At 35.5% G+C, this 18707-nt stretch overlaps 4 protein-coding genes across 11 annotated transcripts; 2 read left to right on the top strand and 2 right to left on the bottom strand.

The window, feature by feature from the left end:
* Positions 1 to 177: 177 nt before the first annotated feature.
* Positions 178 to 3644, top strand: LOC113866011 (uncharacterized protein ycf39). Of its 2 annotated transcripts, XM_027500885.1 has the most exons (8): positions 178 to 423; positions 499 to 734; positions 811 to 909; positions 980 to 1174; positions 1263 to 1355; positions 1427 to 1522; positions 1589 to 1729; positions 3252 to 3644. In XM_027500885.1, the coding sequence occupies exons 1-8, from the start codon at positions 294 to 296 to the stop codon at positions 3426 to 3428; spliced, it is 1167 nt and encodes a 388-aa protein (XP_027356686.1). In that variant the 5' UTR covers positions 178 to 293; the 3' UTR covers positions 3429 to 3644. The 2 variants fall into 2 exon arrangements, with proteins under 2 accessions (XP_027356686.1, XP_027356687.1); XM_027500886.1 differs by lacking the exon at positions 1427 to 1522 and having other exon boundaries at positions 258 to 423; positions 3252 to 3562.
* Positions 228 to 5933, top strand: LOC113866012 (endochitinase A2). 2 transcript variants are annotated; one of them, XM_027500887.1, is made up of 3 exons: positions 228 to 248; positions 4645 to 5224; positions 5346 to 5861. In XM_027500887.1, exons 2-3 carry the CDS (start codon positions 4653 to 4655, stop codon positions 5740 to 5742), a joined length of 969 nt encoding a protein of 322 aa, XP_027356688.1. In that variant the 5' UTR covers positions 228 to 248; positions 4645 to 4652; the 3' UTR covers positions 5743 to 5861. The 2 variants fall into 2 exon arrangements, with proteins under 2 accessions (XP_027356688.1, XP_027356689.1); XM_027500888.1 differs by lacking the exon at positions 228 to 248 and having other exon boundaries at positions 4554 to 5224; positions 5346 to 5933.
* A 2493-nt stretch (positions 5934 to 8426) lies between these two features.
* Positions 8427 to 14488, bottom strand: LOC113864530 (alanine--tRNA ligase, chloroplastic/mitochondrial). Of its 5 annotated transcripts, none has more exons than XM_027498356.1 (12): positions 14239 to 14429; positions 13861 to 14165; positions 13608 to 13786; positions 13452 to 13530; positions 13149 to 13283; positions 12902 to 13051; positions 12667 to 12777; positions 11619 to 12536; positions 11193 to 11465; positions 10540 to 10749; positions 9740 to 9897; positions 8427 to 9315 (listed from the first exon to the last, which is right to left on the bottom strand). In XM_027498356.1, the coding sequence occupies exons 1-12, from the start codon at positions 14309 to 14311 to the stop codon at positions 8979 to 8981; spliced, it is 2928 nt and encodes a 975-aa protein (XP_027354157.1). In that variant the 5' UTR covers positions 14312 to 14429; the 3' UTR covers positions 8427 to 8978. The 5 variants fall into 5 exon arrangements, with proteins under 5 accessions (XP_027354157.1, XP_027354158.1, XP_027354159.1 ...); XM_027498357.1 differs by having other exon boundaries at positions 8459 to 9315; positions 13861 to 14162; positions 14239 to 14488; XM_027498358.1 differs by having other exon boundaries at positions 8459 to 9315; positions 12902 to 13054.
* Positions 14489 to 14863: 375 nt separating this feature from the next.
* Positions 14864 to 18092, bottom strand: LOC113864534 (coiled-coil domain-containing protein 124). Of its 2 annotated transcripts, XM_027498367.1 has the most exons (4): positions 17416 to 18079; positions 17204 to 17323; positions 17065 to 17123; positions 16506 to 16834 (listed from the first exon to the last, which is right to left on the bottom strand). In XM_027498367.1, exons 1-3 carry the CDS (start codon positions 17971 to 17973, stop codon positions 17112 to 17114), a joined length of 690 nt encoding a protein of 229 aa, XP_027354168.1. In that variant the 5' UTR covers positions 17974 to 18079; the 3' UTR covers positions 16506 to 16834; positions 17065 to 17111. The 2 variants fall into 2 exon arrangements, with proteins under 2 accessions (XP_027354167.1, XP_027354168.1); XM_027498366.1 differs by having other exon boundaries at positions 14864 to 17123; positions 17416 to 18092.
* Between the last annotated feature and the right edge of the window lie 615 nt (positions 18093 to 18707).

Below are 18707 nucleotides of genomic sequence, written 5' to 3'. Positions count from 1 at the left end.
GTAAGAAGTAAAGTGAATATAAATTGAGTAAAATATGTGGTAGTAATTTACATTCAACCAGAAGAAAGGGTTGAACTATATATATTTTTTTAAGAAAAGTCTCTATTATACAACTAATTGTTAACAGTAGTAATTTTTGAATTAATATATAAATAAGAAGGGAGGGGTAGAGAGAGTAGTGATCGGGAGCATCCGACGTGGCGGAATTATGATCAGATAACAGAAAGAGAAGAGAACGAAGGAAGGAAGTTGGTCCGTGATCCTCTCTGCTCTCTCTACTCTCCGCTGACAAGATGAAAATGGCACTGCTGAAGCTATGGAGACCCACACCCACGCCTGGCACTGCACAACTGTCTTGGCGCTGCTCTGGGGCACCCACAACGCTGGCCTTCACTGCTACCAATTGGAATTCGAATTATGGGGGTGGGTGGCTTTCCATATCCAAATGAAATTGAATCGAATGAGTATGAATAATTTGATGTGTGCTGTGAACTGTAGGAAAGGGAAGGGGAAGGGTAAGGGGAGGAGTGAGAGTGAAATGCAGCGGAGGCGTGAATGTTGGGCCAGGAACCCCTGTTAGGCCCACCAGCATACTGGTTGTTGGGGCTACAGGAACCCTTGGAAGGCAGATTGTGAGGCGTGCACTGGACGAAGGCTACGACGTCAGGTGCCTCGTTAGGCCCAGGCCTGCTCCTGCCGACTTCCTTCGCGATTGGGGAGCCACCGTTGTTAATGTAATTCTTGTTGCTGTTAATGTAACTGTTACTGTTTTAGAACTTTCATTCTGCATTCATCTTCTTTCCCTTTCAGGCTGACCTCAGTAAACCAGACACCATTCCCTCCACCTTGGTCGGCATTCATACCGTCATTGACTGCGCCACAGGCCGTCCCGAGGAGCCCATCAAAACCGTAATTACCGCTGCTTCGTTCAACTTTCCATTTCAATTTCATTTCATAATACTATAATTATTCATTATAGGTGGACTGGGAAGGGAAAGTGGCTCTTATACAGTGCGCTAAAGCAATGGGAATTCAGAAATACGTGTTCTATTCCATCCACAACTGCGACAAGCATCCCGAGGTTCCCCTCATGGAGATCAAGCATTGCACTGAGAAGTTCCTCCGAGATTCTGCCCTCAATCACATTGTTATCCGCTTGTGCGGTTTCATGCAAGTAACTACTAATCATTGCCGTTGCCTATGGTTTCATCTTCTCCACTCTTCCCAGAGCCTAACTATCACTACACTTTTTTCTATTGCAGGGTCTTATTGGGCAGTATGCAGTTCCTATCCTGGAAGAAAAATCTGTCTGGGGAACGGACGCCCCCACCAGAATTGCTTACATGGATACTCAGGTAATTCATTCATCCTCCATCCTTTCTTATTTGCTTTCTAATTACTCTACCTTTGTTACCTCAACTTTTAGGATATAGCTCGCTTGACATTTGTAGCCTTACGAAATGAGAAATTAAATGGTAAACTTCTTACATTTGCCGGTCCTCGTGCCTGGACAACCCAAGAGGTAACTTCTTCTTCAATGCTCAATGCTCAATGCTCATCTACCTCACTCGTCTCATTGTATTTTCAGGTGATAACCTTGTGCGAGAGGCTTGCAGGCCAAGACGCCAATGTAACTACAGTTCCAGTCTCTATATTAAGACTCACTCGTCAGTTGACGCGCTTTTTTGAGTGGACAAATGATGTTGCTGACAGATTGGCATTTTCGGAGGTATTTCCTTACCCACTATCAGTCTTTCTTAAACTCATAAATAGTTGCTATCCATTCCTCCGCACCCCATCCTTTTTTTATTTCTTGATAACTCACTGTACCGTACCATTAAGCATTATTGATGAGTGGTCACTTCTTCAAGGAGTTGTGCTTATGTTCTAGTTGCCCCATTACTGACATCTCATAACTATAATTTTTCATAACCTTCTTCATTTTAAAGATGTGAAGAGAGATAAAAAGATGTTGAATCTGTGGTGTTTACAAATAAAAATTGATTTCATTGTTATTGTTTTTGAGTGGCTGCCTCTATGGTATAATAATGGGGCGGTCGCGGGTTCGCTATACTCCTCAACTCCACCTGAGGTAAAACAATCTGATTTTATTTGAGTACTTGGATAATCGAGTGAAAGTGAATGGAATCCTATCTGACCAATCTTTGTTAGTGTCTCCGGTCAAATTAGAATGAGCGGTGTATTTTAGAAAATAAAATACGAAATTACAATTATTGATTCAAAAAATAATGGCGTAGATTCTGCCAGTTTTATAGTTTGCTACATGACAGATTTAAGTTGTTGATTTTCAATTGACTGTGATAGTTTTATGCTATATCCTCTAAAATATATTCTTCATTCTAGATGAGTCAAGTTCTAAACTAAAACCAATATTTTTACTGGTTTAATTTTGAAGATATTGATTTTATCGGTATTGCCCTTTGTCATGCGTTTAACAGTTACTGATTTACATTTTTCTTAGTCGTAGTTAGGATTTACCTGTCCCACTCTTCCCTGATCCATGTGGTCATTGCCTTTACAATTTTTTTTAAAAAAAGCAACCTCCAAAATATGGGACTTCTTTTTGGTGTAATGGGCTTTTATTTTTTATTTAAGTTTCAAGTATGAGTCTTTCAATTTTAAAATTTAATTTTCTTTACTTTTGAAAAATCTCTGAAATTCATTGCGTGAAGATTGTAAAGCAGTGGGAATTTAAAATGTATTCCAGACGTTGACCTAAAATAGAAAAGCATTCCAGATGATCAAATGTGAAAGTGAAATATTAGAATGTCATATGCTCAAATTTATTTTATTTTTTTGTACAATAAGCGCAGAAAAATTAGAAATAAAAAATTGGGCATGTATGATAATCACAATGGAAGGCATAGACATATCATGTTGATGGAATAAGAGCGATAGGATTTAAGGACTTATTGCATGAGTATAAATACTTGTAAAAAAAAATTAAGAAAGCAAAAGAAATAAACTTTTTTTCGTAAAATTAATATATGGACATTACCTTTTTTAAAAACTTTTCTATTTAATTTCTCCTAAACTTAATATGTATAAGAAAAGTTTAATTTATTCTAACTCCTTATTTTATTCTCTTATAAGTATTTTGTTGAAAAGTTTATTCAAATTCAGCCTAACATTATATTTTAGTTGTTGATTTGCTGCCTTTAGTGTATATAAAGCATTTCTATTTCCTTTTAGCGGTAACAAAATATGCCTGATAATGGAAAAATATGCAGGTCCTTACTAGCGATACTGTTTTTTCTGTTCCGATGGCGGAGACATACAATCTTCTTGGGGTGGATTCGAAAGATATAATTACACTAGAGAAATATTTGCAGGATTACTTCACAAACATATTAAAGAAATTGAAGGATCTGAAAGCCCAGTCAAAGCAAACGGATATTTACCTCTGAGAGATTATTTGTAATTGAAAACGAGGTGACAATGTAGATATCTAGAAATTTAATTGAGATGCTCTGGCAACGTATATTTATTTTAATTTTTTTTGTAATTCTGTTATTTAAATCACTAAAAATTAATATTGTATGTGATATTATGTATATATATTTTTTTTTATGTATGCAGTTCAAAAATACATTAAAAATATAAAAGGAGATCAATTGCAATAGCAACTATAAATCTCAATTAATCAAAGTATTAAAAAAAATTGAAAAAGAACTTGACTAAAAAATATAACTTTGTTGAAAAAAACATCTGAAAATTTTACCAAGACTTTTTTTCTATCTTATCAAGATTTACTTATTTAGACATGTTAACATAAGACAAATAAGCAGGACCAAGACTGGTGATCTCGATTTTTTGAAGTTCGAACTTTGACGTGACGGTGTGAATGTTTTCAAAATTGAATAGGTTGTCGGACTGATTAAAGTATTGATTCATAATTCAGTAAGTGATTATATCATTACTTATTTTTAATATTATATAACATATTAGATAATTAAATACATAATTTTTTAATATCGTATATGTTTGTAAGGTAAGAGTAAACCTTGGTAAAATTAGTTAATTATTTTGTTATGTAACATTATTTTAATGATTATAAGCATAAAATTCTAGATAATTTTAATATTAATGAGTATGTTACATTACAGTTAATATTTATTTATATTTTACAGAATATAATATTTAAATTGATTGACAAAGTATTAATTATTTTTAAAATTGTATAAAATTTTATGAGTTTGATCTGTTCAATTATAACATTTAATTTAATAATTAAATTAACAAAATTTAATATTGATAATAAGGTATTGAATAAAATAAGTTTTTCAAGTGGACAAAAATACATCTAGCACAACATATATTAGATTTAGCTATTTTTAAATAGAAGTAAAAAAATATTAAAATAAATATATGTTTATATTCATTTTAAAAAAGTCAATCGCGTTTTTCTTTGTAATGTAAATATATAAACATCGGATTTAGCATTAAAAAAAAAGAACACGAGATTTACAAAGCCGCCTGTATAGGTCCCACATGTTATTATTTATGCCACAGGATCTTATCTTTTGGTTAGTAAGATCATGTTAGGCATTAGCCGCCTTGGTTGAACAAGTCCATGAAGGGAAGATATATATAACTGTCTTTGAAGAAGAAATATAGAGGGAGGTGAGGAAATGGAAAGGAAGATGAGTTGGAGATGGGCAGCGGTGGCAGGGGTGTTGGTGTGGTTTACAGTAGGAAGCAGGGGAGAGCAGTGTGGAAGCCAGGCAGGGGGTGCTCTGTGCCCAGGTGGGTTGTGTTGCAGCAAATTCGGGTGGTGTGGAACAACCCCTGACTACTGCGGCGATGGTTGCCAAAGTCAGTGCAGCGGAAGCAGTGAAGGTGGCGACCTCGCTGCCCTCATCTCCAGAGACACCTTCAACCAGATGCTCATACATAGAGATGATGGTGCATGCCCAGCAAGAGGATTTTACACCTACGATGCTTTCATCGCTGCTGCTAAGGCTTTCCCCAACTTCGCCAACGACGGAGACACTGCCACTCGCAAAAGAGAGATCGCTGCTTTCTTCGGCCAAACATCCCACGAAACTACTGGAGGATGGCCCACTGCTCCCGATGGGCCCTACGCATGGGGTTACTGCTTTGTTAGAGAACAGAACCCCAGCGACTACTGTTCCCCCAGCTCCCAATTCCCCTGTGCTCCTGGCAGGCAATACTACGGTCGGGGTCCCATTCAACTATCATGGTAAGTAGTAAAGCATTTGGATCTGGATTTCGATTTCGATTTCGATTTCGTTGGATTTGGATTTGGATTTGGAAGATTTTATAATATAATTAATCTTATGCAAATGAATACGAATGAACAGGAACTACAACTACGGACAATGTGGAAATGCAATAGGCGTGGACTTGCTGAACAATCCTGACCTGGTCGCCACAGATCCAGTCATCTCGTTCAAGACAGCCATCTGGTTCTGGATGACGCCACAATCGCCAAAGCCATCCTGCCACGACGTCATCACCGGACGATGGAACCCCTCCGATGCTGATCGTGCGGCTGGGAGACTTCCTGGGTACGGTACTGTCACCAACATCATCAATGGTGGCCTTGAATGCGGCCATGGCCAAGATAGCAGGGTGCAAGACCGCATCGGATTTTACCAGAGATACTGTAACTTACTTGGCGTTGACTATGGCAGTAACCTTGACTGTTCTTCACAGAGGCCATTTGCATCTTCTCTGCTGCTTCTCGACTCCATCTGAATTGTGAGGAAAAGGATTGAGGAACTCCTCGCGACAACTCACTCTCACTTCTCATTTAGAGACTAGAGAGACACTGTCACTTCTTTCCAAAATTAAATAATATGTTCCTCATCGCGTTTCATATGCAACTTTAACACAATTCAATTTCATTTTTTTTAAATATTATAAATATTCATAATTTAATCATTTTCACGTACCTAAATATAAATCATTTAGTTACCTTTTCTAATTAAAGTTACTTAATAACATACATAAAATAATATAGATAATTCTAATCTTTAAACATATAAATTATAAATTCATTTAAAATATAATTTTTAATTAATTTTTAAAAATTAATTTAATAAAAAATAATAAATCAAATATATTTATTAATTATTATATAAAAATGTTTATTTATTTATTTTTATAAAATTAATATAAAAATATTACATGTTCAATGAATTTTTTTAAAGTCACAATAGATATATAAAGTTAACAACAAAATAAATAAACTAGTTAAATTTTTTAAGTTATCTATTATGTAAATACTTAAAATTATTTATTTTAAAAAATTAACATATTAAAAATAAAATAAAATTCTTTTACAACAAAAATTATAAACATATGCTACTTAATATTACAAAATTCAGATGTAAAAAAATAATTTGTAAACTTAATAAAAATTAATAAATATTTGTAAATTTAAATTTTAGCTCATTTTAATTTGATAAAATTTTATTTTTAAAAAAATATTTTTTAATTAAAAATAATTTTTTAATAAAATAATTTAATAAAAATAATAAGTAAACATATGTATCTTTAATTATTATAATATAATTTAATTACTCACTAAAAAAATTAGTTAACTCACTTCTAACTCTAATTCTAATCCACTTTTTTTATTATATATTAAAATTTAAGATGAAAATAAGTTTATTATATATAAAACTAAAAAAAATTAGGACTATATAATCAACTATGTAGAATAGGTTGTGAGCTTAGGCCATTCTTACATAGTTTTTCCTTTAATCTCACTTTTTTTTTAAAGGAGAACGTACAAGTTCATGAAGTCATTATTTATCAAGGTAACGGAACTCATTCACTCATTGATTTAGTCAAACAATATGACCCATTCAAATATCAAGTATTTATTTATTTTTTTATCAATATATCTAGTATTTATTATAACTATAAATCAATCGATTGAAATTAAGTTTGGTTTACCTTATCAAGAAACAAGCACTATAGAAATGAAGAAAAAAACAGAAATTCAATAACTTAATGTAATATTTATTAATTTATAAGGTTAAATATAAAAGTAGTCACTGCATATACTTGCATTGCATTTTTTATTTTTTATTTTAGTCTTTCTCCATTTTCTTTCTTTTTTTTTTTTAATGTTTCTAAAACATTTGAAGTAGTCGTTATCGGTCTGTCTCATATCAAACGTGAATGAAACGGCGTAATCCAACCGTAGGTTTCAACTCCGGCGACTTCCAACTCTTAAGGTTTCGACTTCGGCCATGGCTGTTATTGCTTCCTCTACCACTTCCTCGATCTTTTCACTCTTACCCAACCCAAACCCCACTTCCAACCCCACACCCTTCATTCGTCAACCCCTCAAACGTCATTTCTCAGACTCAAATGCACCCCACCACTTCAAATCAAAACCTATTTCCTCCTCTGCACTCACTTCCTTCCCTTCACAAACCCACAAGCTTCTCGTTCCTTCAAAGCTTCACTACTTGGTCCAAGAGTTTCGCTTCATGTTGGAACTGATAGAGCGGGTAAAACAGTTATTGCAATACGCAATGAATGATGGCGTTGATGGATGACTTGCGTCGGGGTGACTTGAACTGCATAAGGGGTTGGTGGCTCTTAATGTGGGGTTGTCAGGAACAGGACGTTCGAGGGTGAAGATGCAGCACAACGTGATGGTTAGCATGGAGCAGGGGACCAAGCAATTGGTGGTTAAAAAATTAAGCCTTACAAGTTTATTATGTAAAAATTATATACACATATAAGTTTAATTTAAACTAAATTAAATCACTTTTTAAAATTTTGAATTTGTAACCCAATTCAATTCAGTGATATAAGTTCAATTTTTCATTGATTTTAGTTTTAAATTTATATTAGATTTAATAAGTTTATAAAGACTCAATATAAATCAAATTAAATTTAAACTTGTTTAAGAAATTTTTTTTATTTAAATAAATTTGATAAAATTCGATAAAAAAAATTAATTTTTTCTTTTAAGTTAAAAAATTTATAGTTAAAATTATTTAAAATTTAATTAATTTATTTATTTATTAAATTATAAGAATTTAATAAATATTTATTTCTTATCAATAACTACCTAATTATTAAAGATTCATATATATTATTTCACTAAATATTTTAAATATATTATTTAATGTACTATTTATACTAAAAATTAATGAAATATAATCATTTAAAATTAAATTAAATTCTTAAAGATAATAATAATGATTATAAAAATTATGACTTTAAAAAATTAATTAAAAAAAGTTATAATATTACATGATCTAAAATTCTTAAATTTTTATTATATGATTACAATATAGTTTAGATAAAAAAAAATTTAAATTTTTCATAATTTTAACTCATACGAATTTTTTTAACTTAAACAAAAATTACTCTTTTTTTTATCAAATTTACTTAATTAAATTATATTAACTTAAATAAAAATTACTTTTTGTCAAATTTACTTAAGAAAAAAATTTGAAAATATTTCATCAAAATATGTCAAATTATTCGTTTGGCGCCTATGACGTAACCAATGTACTATATAAATGTGTCAGTTTAAGCCTACACAAACTGATCTTTCCCATCGCCATCTCAGCCCTTCAGTTCTACGGGGTCCATTTTCCTCGTAGGCAATCAAGAAGGTAATGAGTTCACCTATCCTTCATTCACTCTCAAAACTAGCTTTTCATGTACATATAGAGTATACACTTAACAAAACCCTGCATCCAATCTGAGGTACGCATTTCAAAATTTACAGGTTGGAAGGCGCGAATGCAGGTCAGGTTGTGTCCGAAGGATAAAGACATGAACAACCAACATTTTACGTGCTCTGGCTAGTATTTGGAAACTTCCATCACACGGAACCTGGAATTGTAAGAAAATTGTTTACTTAAGCTTCCACCCCTCTTGCTTGTGATGTCTCTGACAAGAAAGAATCAATATTTCCTGTTGCTTTAGCATTAAAATATTTGCCATGTGTATTGAATTCAGTTCCCTTTTTCACATAGAGTAGCTAAAAGCTCTGACCGAGCCTTGTCGAGGGCACTTGCCAAATTTTCAGCCTTCCTCCCACCAGCCTGAGCAAAATTGGGCCTTCCACCTCCTCCACCACCACATAGTTTTGCTATTTGTCCAATAAACTTACCTGCCTGAATCCCCAGATCAACAACCCCAGGAGTAAAAGCAGCTACTAGACTAACCTTCCCTGCACCTGGACACGAGCCCAGTACAACCGCTGCTGGATCTCCTAGTGTTTCAATTAAATATTCTGCAGCACTTTTAAGTGACTCTGCATCAACATCATCCAAGCACTCAACCAGTACCCTGAAAATTTTCAACAATCAACAAATAAAAATTATAATCTACTCAAGGAATAAAATTTCAAAGATAATTTTTTTAGTCCCACCAAGCTTTAACGAGATACACACACACACACAAAGGGCATCCTCTCAAGATCTAATCAATTCTGTAGCATTCGCAGAAAATATGTTCTAAGGACAATCGATGATGTGATGCAAAACCTCTGCTTCTTCACTGTCAGCTTTCTTTGGTTATGACATGAAAAACTTAAAGTGAGAAAAAGTTAAAAGACTTTTATATCAAAAACATTTTTCACCTTTTTCTCGAGAGTTATACATAATAGGAGGTAACTTGGCAACACTAAATTATTTAACTTCTAACAGGGAAGAAAGCTCTCTCCTCCATATTATCGCAACATATACTTCCCACCCATATGGAAAAATATTACCTGTACTGTTTTGAATTCCCCACCAACAATGCTTTGCTTGCAATGACTGAAGCTTTGTAGACTGCTGCTTTTGCACGAACAGCAGAATTTTCGTTTCTAGCTACCCGTAACTCCTCTAAAAGGTTTTCTATCCTTGTTGTCACTTCTTCAGGTTTAACCTTCATAAGGTGATAGTAATTACAAAACATTAAGACATGCAAAATCAATATTGCTGAACACAACGTATAGATTAGAAGTGCTTGAAGCAAAGAAATGGTTTCATACGCAGAAAATGATCAAGCAAACAATACCCCTAGAAATTTTATTAAATTTTATTAATGATTGTAGATATAAAGGATACACTCTGTATTTCAGCAACATATGCAACAAGGAACCAAAATGTATGAACACCTAAAAAAGTCAGAAAGTTCCCTTCTCTGATATGTTTAATCCATTGAGGAACAATCTACACAGAAATCCTTACAAGGCATAAAGAAAATGAAAAACCCCGAAGTATTTGAATGGCACATGGAGAACCCTTCCAGATTATGATCAATGCCCATCTTGTATAAAATAACATGGTTTGACAGAAAGAAAATGAAAAAGAGCAAGGAAAGCAAAAGGATGGCCACGTCCACAAATTTATGTAATTAAGAACTGATCGCAATAATTGTGTGACACATGGATATTAACAGCACAACAGGATTTTAAGATCATGGCCCACGTAGATGAAAATGAATAGTAACTGGTTCTCCTAAGGACAAATTATAACTGGTCAAAACTTCGACAGTACTGTCAAAAGCCAAGATCACGGAACATACTTTGAGAGTGGAACATAGCTGCCTCAGATAAAAGTCTCGGGCATTGACATATTCAATGAAAGCTTCCCCAGCTACAGCTTCAATACGCCTGATTCCAGACGCAATGCCCTGCTCTGAGATTATTTTAAAACCACGAATTTCAGAAGTGCTACTGACATGAGTCCCACCACAAAGTTCCATCGATACACCAGGAACCTCTACAACACGTACCTGCAGCAAACCAAATTTCAAAACCACAAGAAGCTGCATGATCATCATATCAGCTTGATAAATACTACATAAATATCTTACACATATTCTAAATCTTTTCCCTCAATATTAAGAGGTAGAAATATGCACGTCTAAGATCTGGAATATATAGCAAGCCATTAGGATTAAAACTTTCTTTATACAGTCTCAATGTTTTATGCAGCATGATACCCTATAAGATTTACAGAACCCAATATATTACTATGCCGTACATTATTTACTATGGTGGTCCATGCACATGTCAAATATTGAGGGACAAAAATCGGTATATCAGAAATGACAACCATCCCTGAAGGTCACCCCTTTTGAGTACTCACTTCATGATTCATGAAGTTTACATGCTGTTAACAGAAGCCAAATGAACTTCAAAGGTCAATATCAAAAGTATTCACAGTAAATCCAACCTCTTCTCCATATTTTTCTCCAAACATTGCAATAGCTCCAGCTCTTTTTGCATCAGCAAGAGGCATCACTTTGGTTTGAAGCAGCGTAGAATCCTCAATCCATCCATTGATTATCACCTCAATTTCTGCAAGCTCACTGTCAAGAAGTGGTCGGTGAAAGTTGAAATCAAACCTGAGACGATCAAATGCCACCAATGAACCAGCTTGTGAGGTCTCCTGACCAATAACTTTCTTCAGTGCAGCTTGTAGTAAATGAGTAGCAGTATGATGAACCTGCAAAGCACCAATTAATTTACTATGATCTCAGACAACCTGTAAGCTTGGAATTTGGAAATATGCATGACTAGATGATGAAAGGATTCTTCGTATCAAAAGATTCACCAAACAAGTACATGAATGAAACGAAAAAGCCAACAGTTCTTGTACCTTAGCTCGCTGCCTCAGCTTTACATCCACTGTGGCTTCTACTTCTTTGCCAACCTCTACAACACCCTTTTGAACTGTACCCTTGTGAACAAATACGTTACCCAAAGACTTCTGAACATCTATTATCTCAACAACAGCTTTTGGTTGATTCTCACCCTCTGAAATATATAGAAAACCATGATCTCCAATTTGTCCCCCTGATTCAGCATAAAATGGAGTTTTGTTTAGTAAAACTTCCACATTACTCCCTTCACCAACCCGTACAACTGGATCACCATTTACCATTAGGCTTTCTATCATGGCTTTACAATAAAGACTGTCATATCCAATAAATTCAGTATCAGGTACATCTTCTGCAATATTTTCCCCATTTCCAATGGTAAGTTTGACAGTATTGTGTGCAGCTTGAGATTGACGCCTTTGCTTCTCCATCTCAATATCAAAACCACTCATATCAATATTCACACCACATTCTTCAGCCACTTCTTTTGTTATTTCCATTGGATACCCATAAGTATCATACAAAAGAAACACATCTTCACCAGCCAAGCAAGGCACAGTTCCATTTCTTTCTGCACTTGATAAAGCATCAGCAAGTTTCTCCTCAAGCAACTTTTCACCTCTCTCAAGTGTCTGCACAAACCGAAGCTCTTCTCTCTTCAACTCCTCAAGGATACGTGGTGCTCTGTTCTTCAAATCAGCATCAATTTGCCTACTTAATTCAACTACCTTCTCAGCAATAATTGGCAAGAAAGCTCCTTCAAGGTCTCCCCTGCCATCACCTTTTATACCAAGCAACCTGCCTGTACGAACAACCCTTCTAATAAGACGCCGAACTACATAACCTCTCCCAACATTTGATGGAACAACTCCATCAGAGATGAGAAATACAATTGCACGCATGTGGTCTCCTATAATCTAAGATAAATTGACTATTAAGATATGACAAAAAAAGAAATAGCATACATCAAAAGTAATAGGAAAGGCAAGTATAGGATAAAATGAACTATCTAAGATTGTACTACAGCTTGTATGAAGATATATTTACTTTTAGATTCCTCTTTGTCTGATCATCAGCAGTGCCATATGAAACATTTGTTAATTTAGAGGCCATCTCTATAATGGGGAAGATTAAGTCAGTTTCATAGTTGTTTGGAACCTGCAAAACATCAAATATATATAAAATGGACTTTAGGAGCATATGCAACAATAGTTATAGTGCCCCAGAGATACTTCTGAAAACATAAATGATGACTTTTACAAGAATGCAAATCAACATATACATTTTGAAGAATGCGAGCCATACGCTCCAGTCCAAGGCCAGTATCTATGTTCTTCTGCTTTAGAGGTTCAAGAGAACCATCGTCTTTTTTGTTGTATTGCATAAATACTAGGTTGTAGAACTCTATAAACCTTGTATCATCATTGAGATCCTGCTTTCATCCCATCCCACAATACCAAAAAATTGTCAAATAACATGGTTGAAGTGATTTTGAAAAACACAATAAAAAAAAATTAAGTCATACTTACGGCATCTACATGTCCCCTCTCAGGATGAAAATCATAATAAATTTCTGAGCAAGGACCACAGGGGCCTGTCACTCCACTGGACCAGAAGTTGTCCTCTTCTCCCAACCTCTTTATACGCTCCACTGGAACACCGACCTGCATAGAAACAAAGGGCATAGATTTAAGATAACATTATGCATTGGCACATTAATGCAATAGGGTTTGTTGAGTGTTAACTGGAAACCCATACATGGTAAAAACTTAAAAAGGCGGAGTCATGTATGGAAACAAGATGATGGTTGAGGAAATCCGTTTGTAGCTAACCTCATGAGACCAGAGCTGAAAAGCCTCGTCATCATCTTGATAAACACTAACCCATAATCTGTTTGGGGGCAAACGAAATCTAAAAAAGTAAAGGAAGACATGAGAAATGATATAGACATGAAAGAAGGAAGAGGTGAGGTGAGTTGGAATACAGACTCAACGGTGGAAAGCTCCCAAGCCCATAGAATAGCTTGTTTTTTGAAGTAATCACCAAAGCTGAAGTTTCCAAGCATTTCAAAGAAGGTATGATGTCTGGCAGTGAGGCCAACGTTGTGGATATCATTAGTACGTATGCACCTTTGCGCAGTAGTGGCACAAGGTACTTGTCTTGGAACCTGTCAATAATCAATATATGTAGTTGGTAGAGAAAGAGAAATTGTTGCAAGGCATAAACAATAGGAATACTGACCTTGCCTAGGAAGATAGGCTTGAACTGAAGCATCCCTGCGATAGTGAGTAGAACAGTGGGATCATCGGGGACCAGAGAAGCACTGGGAAGGACCTTGTGACCACGGCAAGCGTAAAAATTGAGAAATCTCTGCCGTATGGAATCCCCGCTCACACAATCAGGATTAGGATTGGGATTATCTAGTTCTTGTTCATGTTCAGAAAGGGGAACAGCCTCAGCCTGTGAGTGTGCATGCGATGATGTGCGAAAAGAAACGCCGCGTCCAAGGTGTTGTTTGAGATTCAGAGAGACAAATCCCGTAACTGCTGCGTACAATTACAAACAGGATTAGCGTTAATTACCGATAATGAGGGAAGCGAATCAGCTAATTACCATTACCATTAGGTGTTGTGGGAATGCCAACTTTAGGAAGCGGTAACAGTTGTGCAACTGGAACCGCCAGGCCTTCCATGCCACTCCAATGGATTGGGTTGCTTTTCTTTCTTCAACTTCAACACTCCAATGCCCCCTCTATAACGGATAACTATCCTATTCGCACCACCACACAATACTAATAACAACCATATTTTCTTCTAGCCATTTTGTAGTACATTATAGAATTCTAATTATAAAATCAACTTCGTCCATCAACGTAGTACGTTATAACTTCCCAATTTTCATGTTTGTGGTTCCCCTCGACTCCCAATATTTTATTTACTTTATCCTTATATTAATATAAATTGAAAATTATTTAGCAAATAAAAATATTTTAAGCATTTTGATAATTAAGTTAAATAAAATTTTTATTTTAATTATTTTTCAGCTTAAAATTTTGTATATTATAAATCAGTAAACCGCAGGGTAAGTAATTATTTTTAAATTAATTTTTATAAAAATAAATAATTTTCACTAGTATACAAACTTATAATTAAATAAAATGAAAAATTAAAATATCAATATATTTTTATTAAAAAAATTGAAGGCTTACAACTAATTAAGAAGCATTCTTTTTTTTTTTTTTACTAAAATAATTATTTAATAAAAATCTTAAACATTTTACTATTCTATCTCAGACATCTTAGGTAAAAAAAAAATAATTCAAAAGGCACTTATTTTGAAAGTGGACAGTGGCATATCCGCCCTTAAGCTTAATTATATACTTTTAGTTCTCCTACTTTATTTGATGTGGAATTTCCATCATTGCAATTTTAATTGCACAGATTTTATCCCCATACTTGTTAAATTGGGTCTCATCCCAATTTTCACGTCAAATTGACGGATTAGCCTGATTTGCAATTTGACTAAGTTGGCACTAGAAAATATTTAAAATTATTTTTTAAATAATAATAAACAAAAACACATACATACTCAAACACAAGATAAATTTTGTTTAGTATTTACTGTGACACCTTGTAAACTTGAATGACTATTTTATATCTTTTTTAAATTAAAATTTGTGATTTTTTTAATATCTTAAAGATAAAAAAAGTATTAATGTTTTTTATAAACTAAATCACTAACTTCCATTATCTATCCATATAAAATTAATGGTCAGGATTATTCCACTAAGAGAGGATACCAAACTCTATCATAGATTTTACCAATTCTTTTCTTTTCTTTTTCCACTCTCATTCTCCTACCACAGAGAGTCGATTGCAGACGGAAGTATTTGGGCCTCCATGGAAGTTAAGCCCAAACTCACACTTTACGAGATTTTTGAAAGAATAACGACCAAAAAAAATGAAAGGAAGAATCCGTTCCCTTCTTGACCAAAAAAAAAAAGCCTGTTCCCTTCATCTTTAAATGAATAACAATGGGATTGAAATGTAACCTGCTTCTGTTTAACAAGTGGAACAAGCTCAAACGCAGGCAAGGGATAAAAGCCGAAATGTTGAGAAATTCTTTTATGATGCTTAAGGTTTCATGGCTGTTCAAATGACTGAAACTGACGTGAAGTTTGCCTTTTACAATAGCTTTCGTGAGAATATACACCATTAAAAGTTGACAAAGTCGATGCATTCTTCTACATGAAGTATACATACGATGCACCAGAAAATGAGTACATAATTTTATGTATCCTTGTTTGTGCATAGTCATAGAAGCTATTTGTTGGGGAAAGGAATTCGGTTCATGAGCATGTGGACGAGCTTCAGGCCAGCAAATCCTGAAGAATATACTGGACTTCAGAGCCCAAGTGAACAAGATCAAGAAATTAATGCAGTAAAGTGTTACTCACTTTGGTAGTGGTAATTTCACAGGTATGTATGGGAGCAGCTGGAGGGGGAGAGGGGGGAAGCAGGCGAGTGCTTCTAGGTGGTGGATTTGGGAGTGGGTGTAGATGGGTTGGGAGATTATAAAGATTGAAAAGGCGAATGAGGCAAAAGTTTTTTTTCCATGGACCCCTACCATCCACTCCGCCACTACCTACCTCCACTAGCTTTGCCACCACCATCCTCTTCTTTTCCTTTATACCCCATGACTTTGCTTCCCTCATCACATCCTACCGAGAAGATTCCTCATTGCGGGGATGAGTAGGAGGTGTATAGGCGATGACCAATTTGATGGAGGGAAGGCATGTCTCCAGCCCGGGATTTGCGGATTAGGAAGCCATGTCAACAGCTTTGTGATGAGCAATTTGTTGGTTACATTGTAGATTAGGAATTTAGGGCTAATGGCATAAAAAAAATGCCTTTTCTTTTTATTTAAACATATTAGTCCTTGTCAGTCATCTCCATCATATTTTCATCCACAATTGGACGAAATTTACATCAACAATTAGAAAATCATGAGGATGAAATTCCCACAATTAGAAGTACATGAACTACAAGCGTACATTGAGAAAAAAGTGAGATTAAACAGGTAATTAAGCCTATGCTTTATTAAAGTGAAGGCAGGTATACCTTTATTTGTTCACTTTAAATACAAATTTACTCTAGAACAGCCTTATCCCTGGCAGTACGAAGAGAGTCCTACTCAAACTTCACGGCAACAATGTCTGTGCATGTACAGAAAGTCAAACTCATCTCCTGCTAGTGCTTACAGAAGGATCACAGTAAAAAAGGAAACAAAGAGTATAATAACATGTGGTGAGTTTAACAGAGCCACAGGGTAAAAGGCAAACTGTCCTAATCACCTAATTACGAAATTCTGTAGGGTAGGAATTATTATGAAGTAGAAATGGCTCCGCCACAGCATGAAAATGCTCAATAGAAGCTGTCATCAAACCTGACTACAACTCTGCTTTCAGTTACAGGCCTGCTGTTGTTGATCACTCACTCAGCAATCTGCCCAAAAGGGAACAGTGTAAGGTACCATAATAAAAGGATCACACATGATGAAAATACAAAAAGATTATGTTACTGACTTGATTAAGAGGATTGTCAGGAGATTTCTTCCAGAGCTTCCATATCAAGTCCTTGTACTGAGTGTGGGTAAGGCCTGGTTTCTCTTCTTTCAGCTTAGGGAGCTCAGCTTCTTCAAATGCCTGCACGTTACGGTTAGTTAATCCGCGATGACAGCGGATCCAAAGCAAACAATAAGGCGTGAAATGCGTCGTTCTACAGAATTGAATGTTACCTTGAAGGAGGCCTTGAGGCGCCTCTCGGGATGCCTATCGGGGGGCAAGTTATCGACGATGGTCATCTGAGCGATGGCATCATCCACAGTTCGTGCTTCGATGATGGAATCATCGCGATTAGTGTTGGAAACGAGCACCATTCTCTCGTACTCCTCCTCCGCAGCAGTGCGACTCTGGCGCTTCTTGGCCTCCTCCGCCTTCCTCTGTGCCTCCGCCTGCTCCTCCTCGCGCTGCCTCCTAAGCTCAGCCTCCGTCACCTTCGGCACCGGGATAGACACTCGGTTCGCCTTCTTATCCACCTTTTTCATGGACTTATCGAGCTCCTTCTCCTCCTGCTCCGCCAACCGACGCGCCTCCGCTCGCCGTGCCACTGCCTCCGCCTTCTTTTCGGCCTCTTCCTCCTTCTTCTTGGCGGCGCGTGACTTCGAACCCTCCGCCTCTCGCCAGTAATGATCCTCTTTCTCTCGACTTTCCCTCTCCTTTCGCTCCACTTCCGCCGCACTCTTGCGAGCCCTCGCCGCCTCCGCCTTGGTGTTGACTCCCATCTTCTTCGGCATCTCTTCCTTTCCTTTTAGGGTTCCGATCTAGATTCCGATTCTGGAAGGAACCCCTCCCTCCTCAGAAAAATAAATTTTCACACAGCTATGATGTATGTTGGAGTTGGATCATACGATATGATATGAGTATCCATATCCTTCGTCCTTATGATACTACCATCCATGGGCCTCGGCCCGCTTCTTACCCATTGCCCACTTCTCTCAAAACCCGACCCATGATTCCTTGCTTTTTTTCTTCTCTTCACCACAAAAAACATTCTAATTATTGTTTTTTTAAAGTCCTAATAATAGGTCAGCACTCTGCGCTTGTTTGTAGGATCTTTCTCTATTTTATTTCCATAACTATTTCACCAAATAAAAAATATCAACAAAAGTTGTTTAATATTTTATATTTTACATATAAGATTGTACTGATATTTATAAAATTATAATTTATCTTTGAAAACAAAACTCTCATTATATGTTTTTTCTAAAATGAGGTCGAAAGGGTTAGGGACTTTATTAATAATTTTTTAATTTTATATCTAATAATTACCCATCTAAAGAAATGCAGTCTAAAATAATATAAAATAAAAAACAATCCATACATATTAATCCTTACATGTGGACACTTTTCTTTTAAATTTATTTGGAATATATAAGAGAAAATAAAATAAAAGGGCGTTCAAGACTTACCAATTGTAAAGATGATCGATCGTAGGACTAGAGGAAAAAAAAAAAAAAAAGGTCTCTAC

Source organism: Abrus precatorius, unplaced genomic scaffold (assembly GCF_003935025.1).
Source record: "Abrus precatorius isolate BTA unplaced genomic scaffold, Abrus_2018 Scaffold4, whole genome shotgun sequence".
Taxonomy (NCBI): Eukaryota; Viridiplantae; Streptophyta; class Magnoliopsida; order Fabales; family Fabaceae; genus Abrus; species Abrus precatorius.
The sequence above is the reverse complement of the archived record's forward strand: the minus strand, read 5'-3'. Positions and strand labels throughout refer to the sequence as shown.

What these genes read in the sequence shown, in the direction of transcription:
- LOC113866011 (XM_027500885.1), top strand. Translation starts at nt 294, where the DNA reads ATGAAAATGGCACTGCTGAAGCTATGGAGACCCACACCCACGCCTGGC. An exon ending in CCGAGGAGCCCATCAAAACC is followed by an intron (nt 910 to 979) that starts GTAATTACCGCT and finishes TATTCATTATAG; the next exon opens with GTGGACTGGGAAGGGAAAGT. An exon ending in GTGCCTGGACAACCCAAGAG is followed by an intron (nt 1,523 to 1,588) that starts GTAACTTCTTCT and finishes TTGTATTTTCAG; the next exon opens with GTGATAACCTTGTGCGAGAG.
- LOC113866012 (XM_027500888.1), top strand. Translation starts at nt 4,653, where the DNA reads ATGGAAAGGAAGATGAGTTGGAGATGGGCAGCGGTGGCAGGGGTGTTG. An exon ending in GGTCCCATTCAACTATCATG is followed by an intron (nt 5,225 to 5,345) that starts GTAAGTAGTAAA and finishes ACGAATGAACAG; the next exon opens with GAACTACAACTACGGACAAT.
- LOC113864530 (XM_027498358.1), bottom strand. Translation starts at nt 14,311, where the DNA reads ATGGAAGGCCTGGCGGTTCCAGTTGCACAACTGTTACCGCTTCCTAAA. An exon ending in TGGGAGCTTTCCACCGTTGA is followed by an intron (nt 13,531 to 13,607) that starts GTCTGTATTCCA and finishes TTACTTTTTTAG; the next exon opens with ATTTCGTTTGCCCCCAAACA. An exon ending in AGCTATGTTCCACTCTCAAA is followed by an intron (nt 9,898 to 10,539) that starts GTATGTTCCGTG and finishes CACCTTATGAAG; the next exon opens with GTTAAACCTGAAGAAGTGAC.
- LOC113864534 (XM_027498366.1), bottom strand. Translation starts at nt 17,973, where the DNA reads ATGCCGAAGAAGATGGGAGTCAACACCAAGGCGGAGGCGGCGAGGGCT. An exon ending in GCCTCAAGGCCTCCTTCAAG is followed by an intron (nt 17,324 to 17,415) that starts GTAACATTCAAT and finishes CGTAACGTGCAG; the next exon opens with GCATTTGAAGAAGCTGAGCT.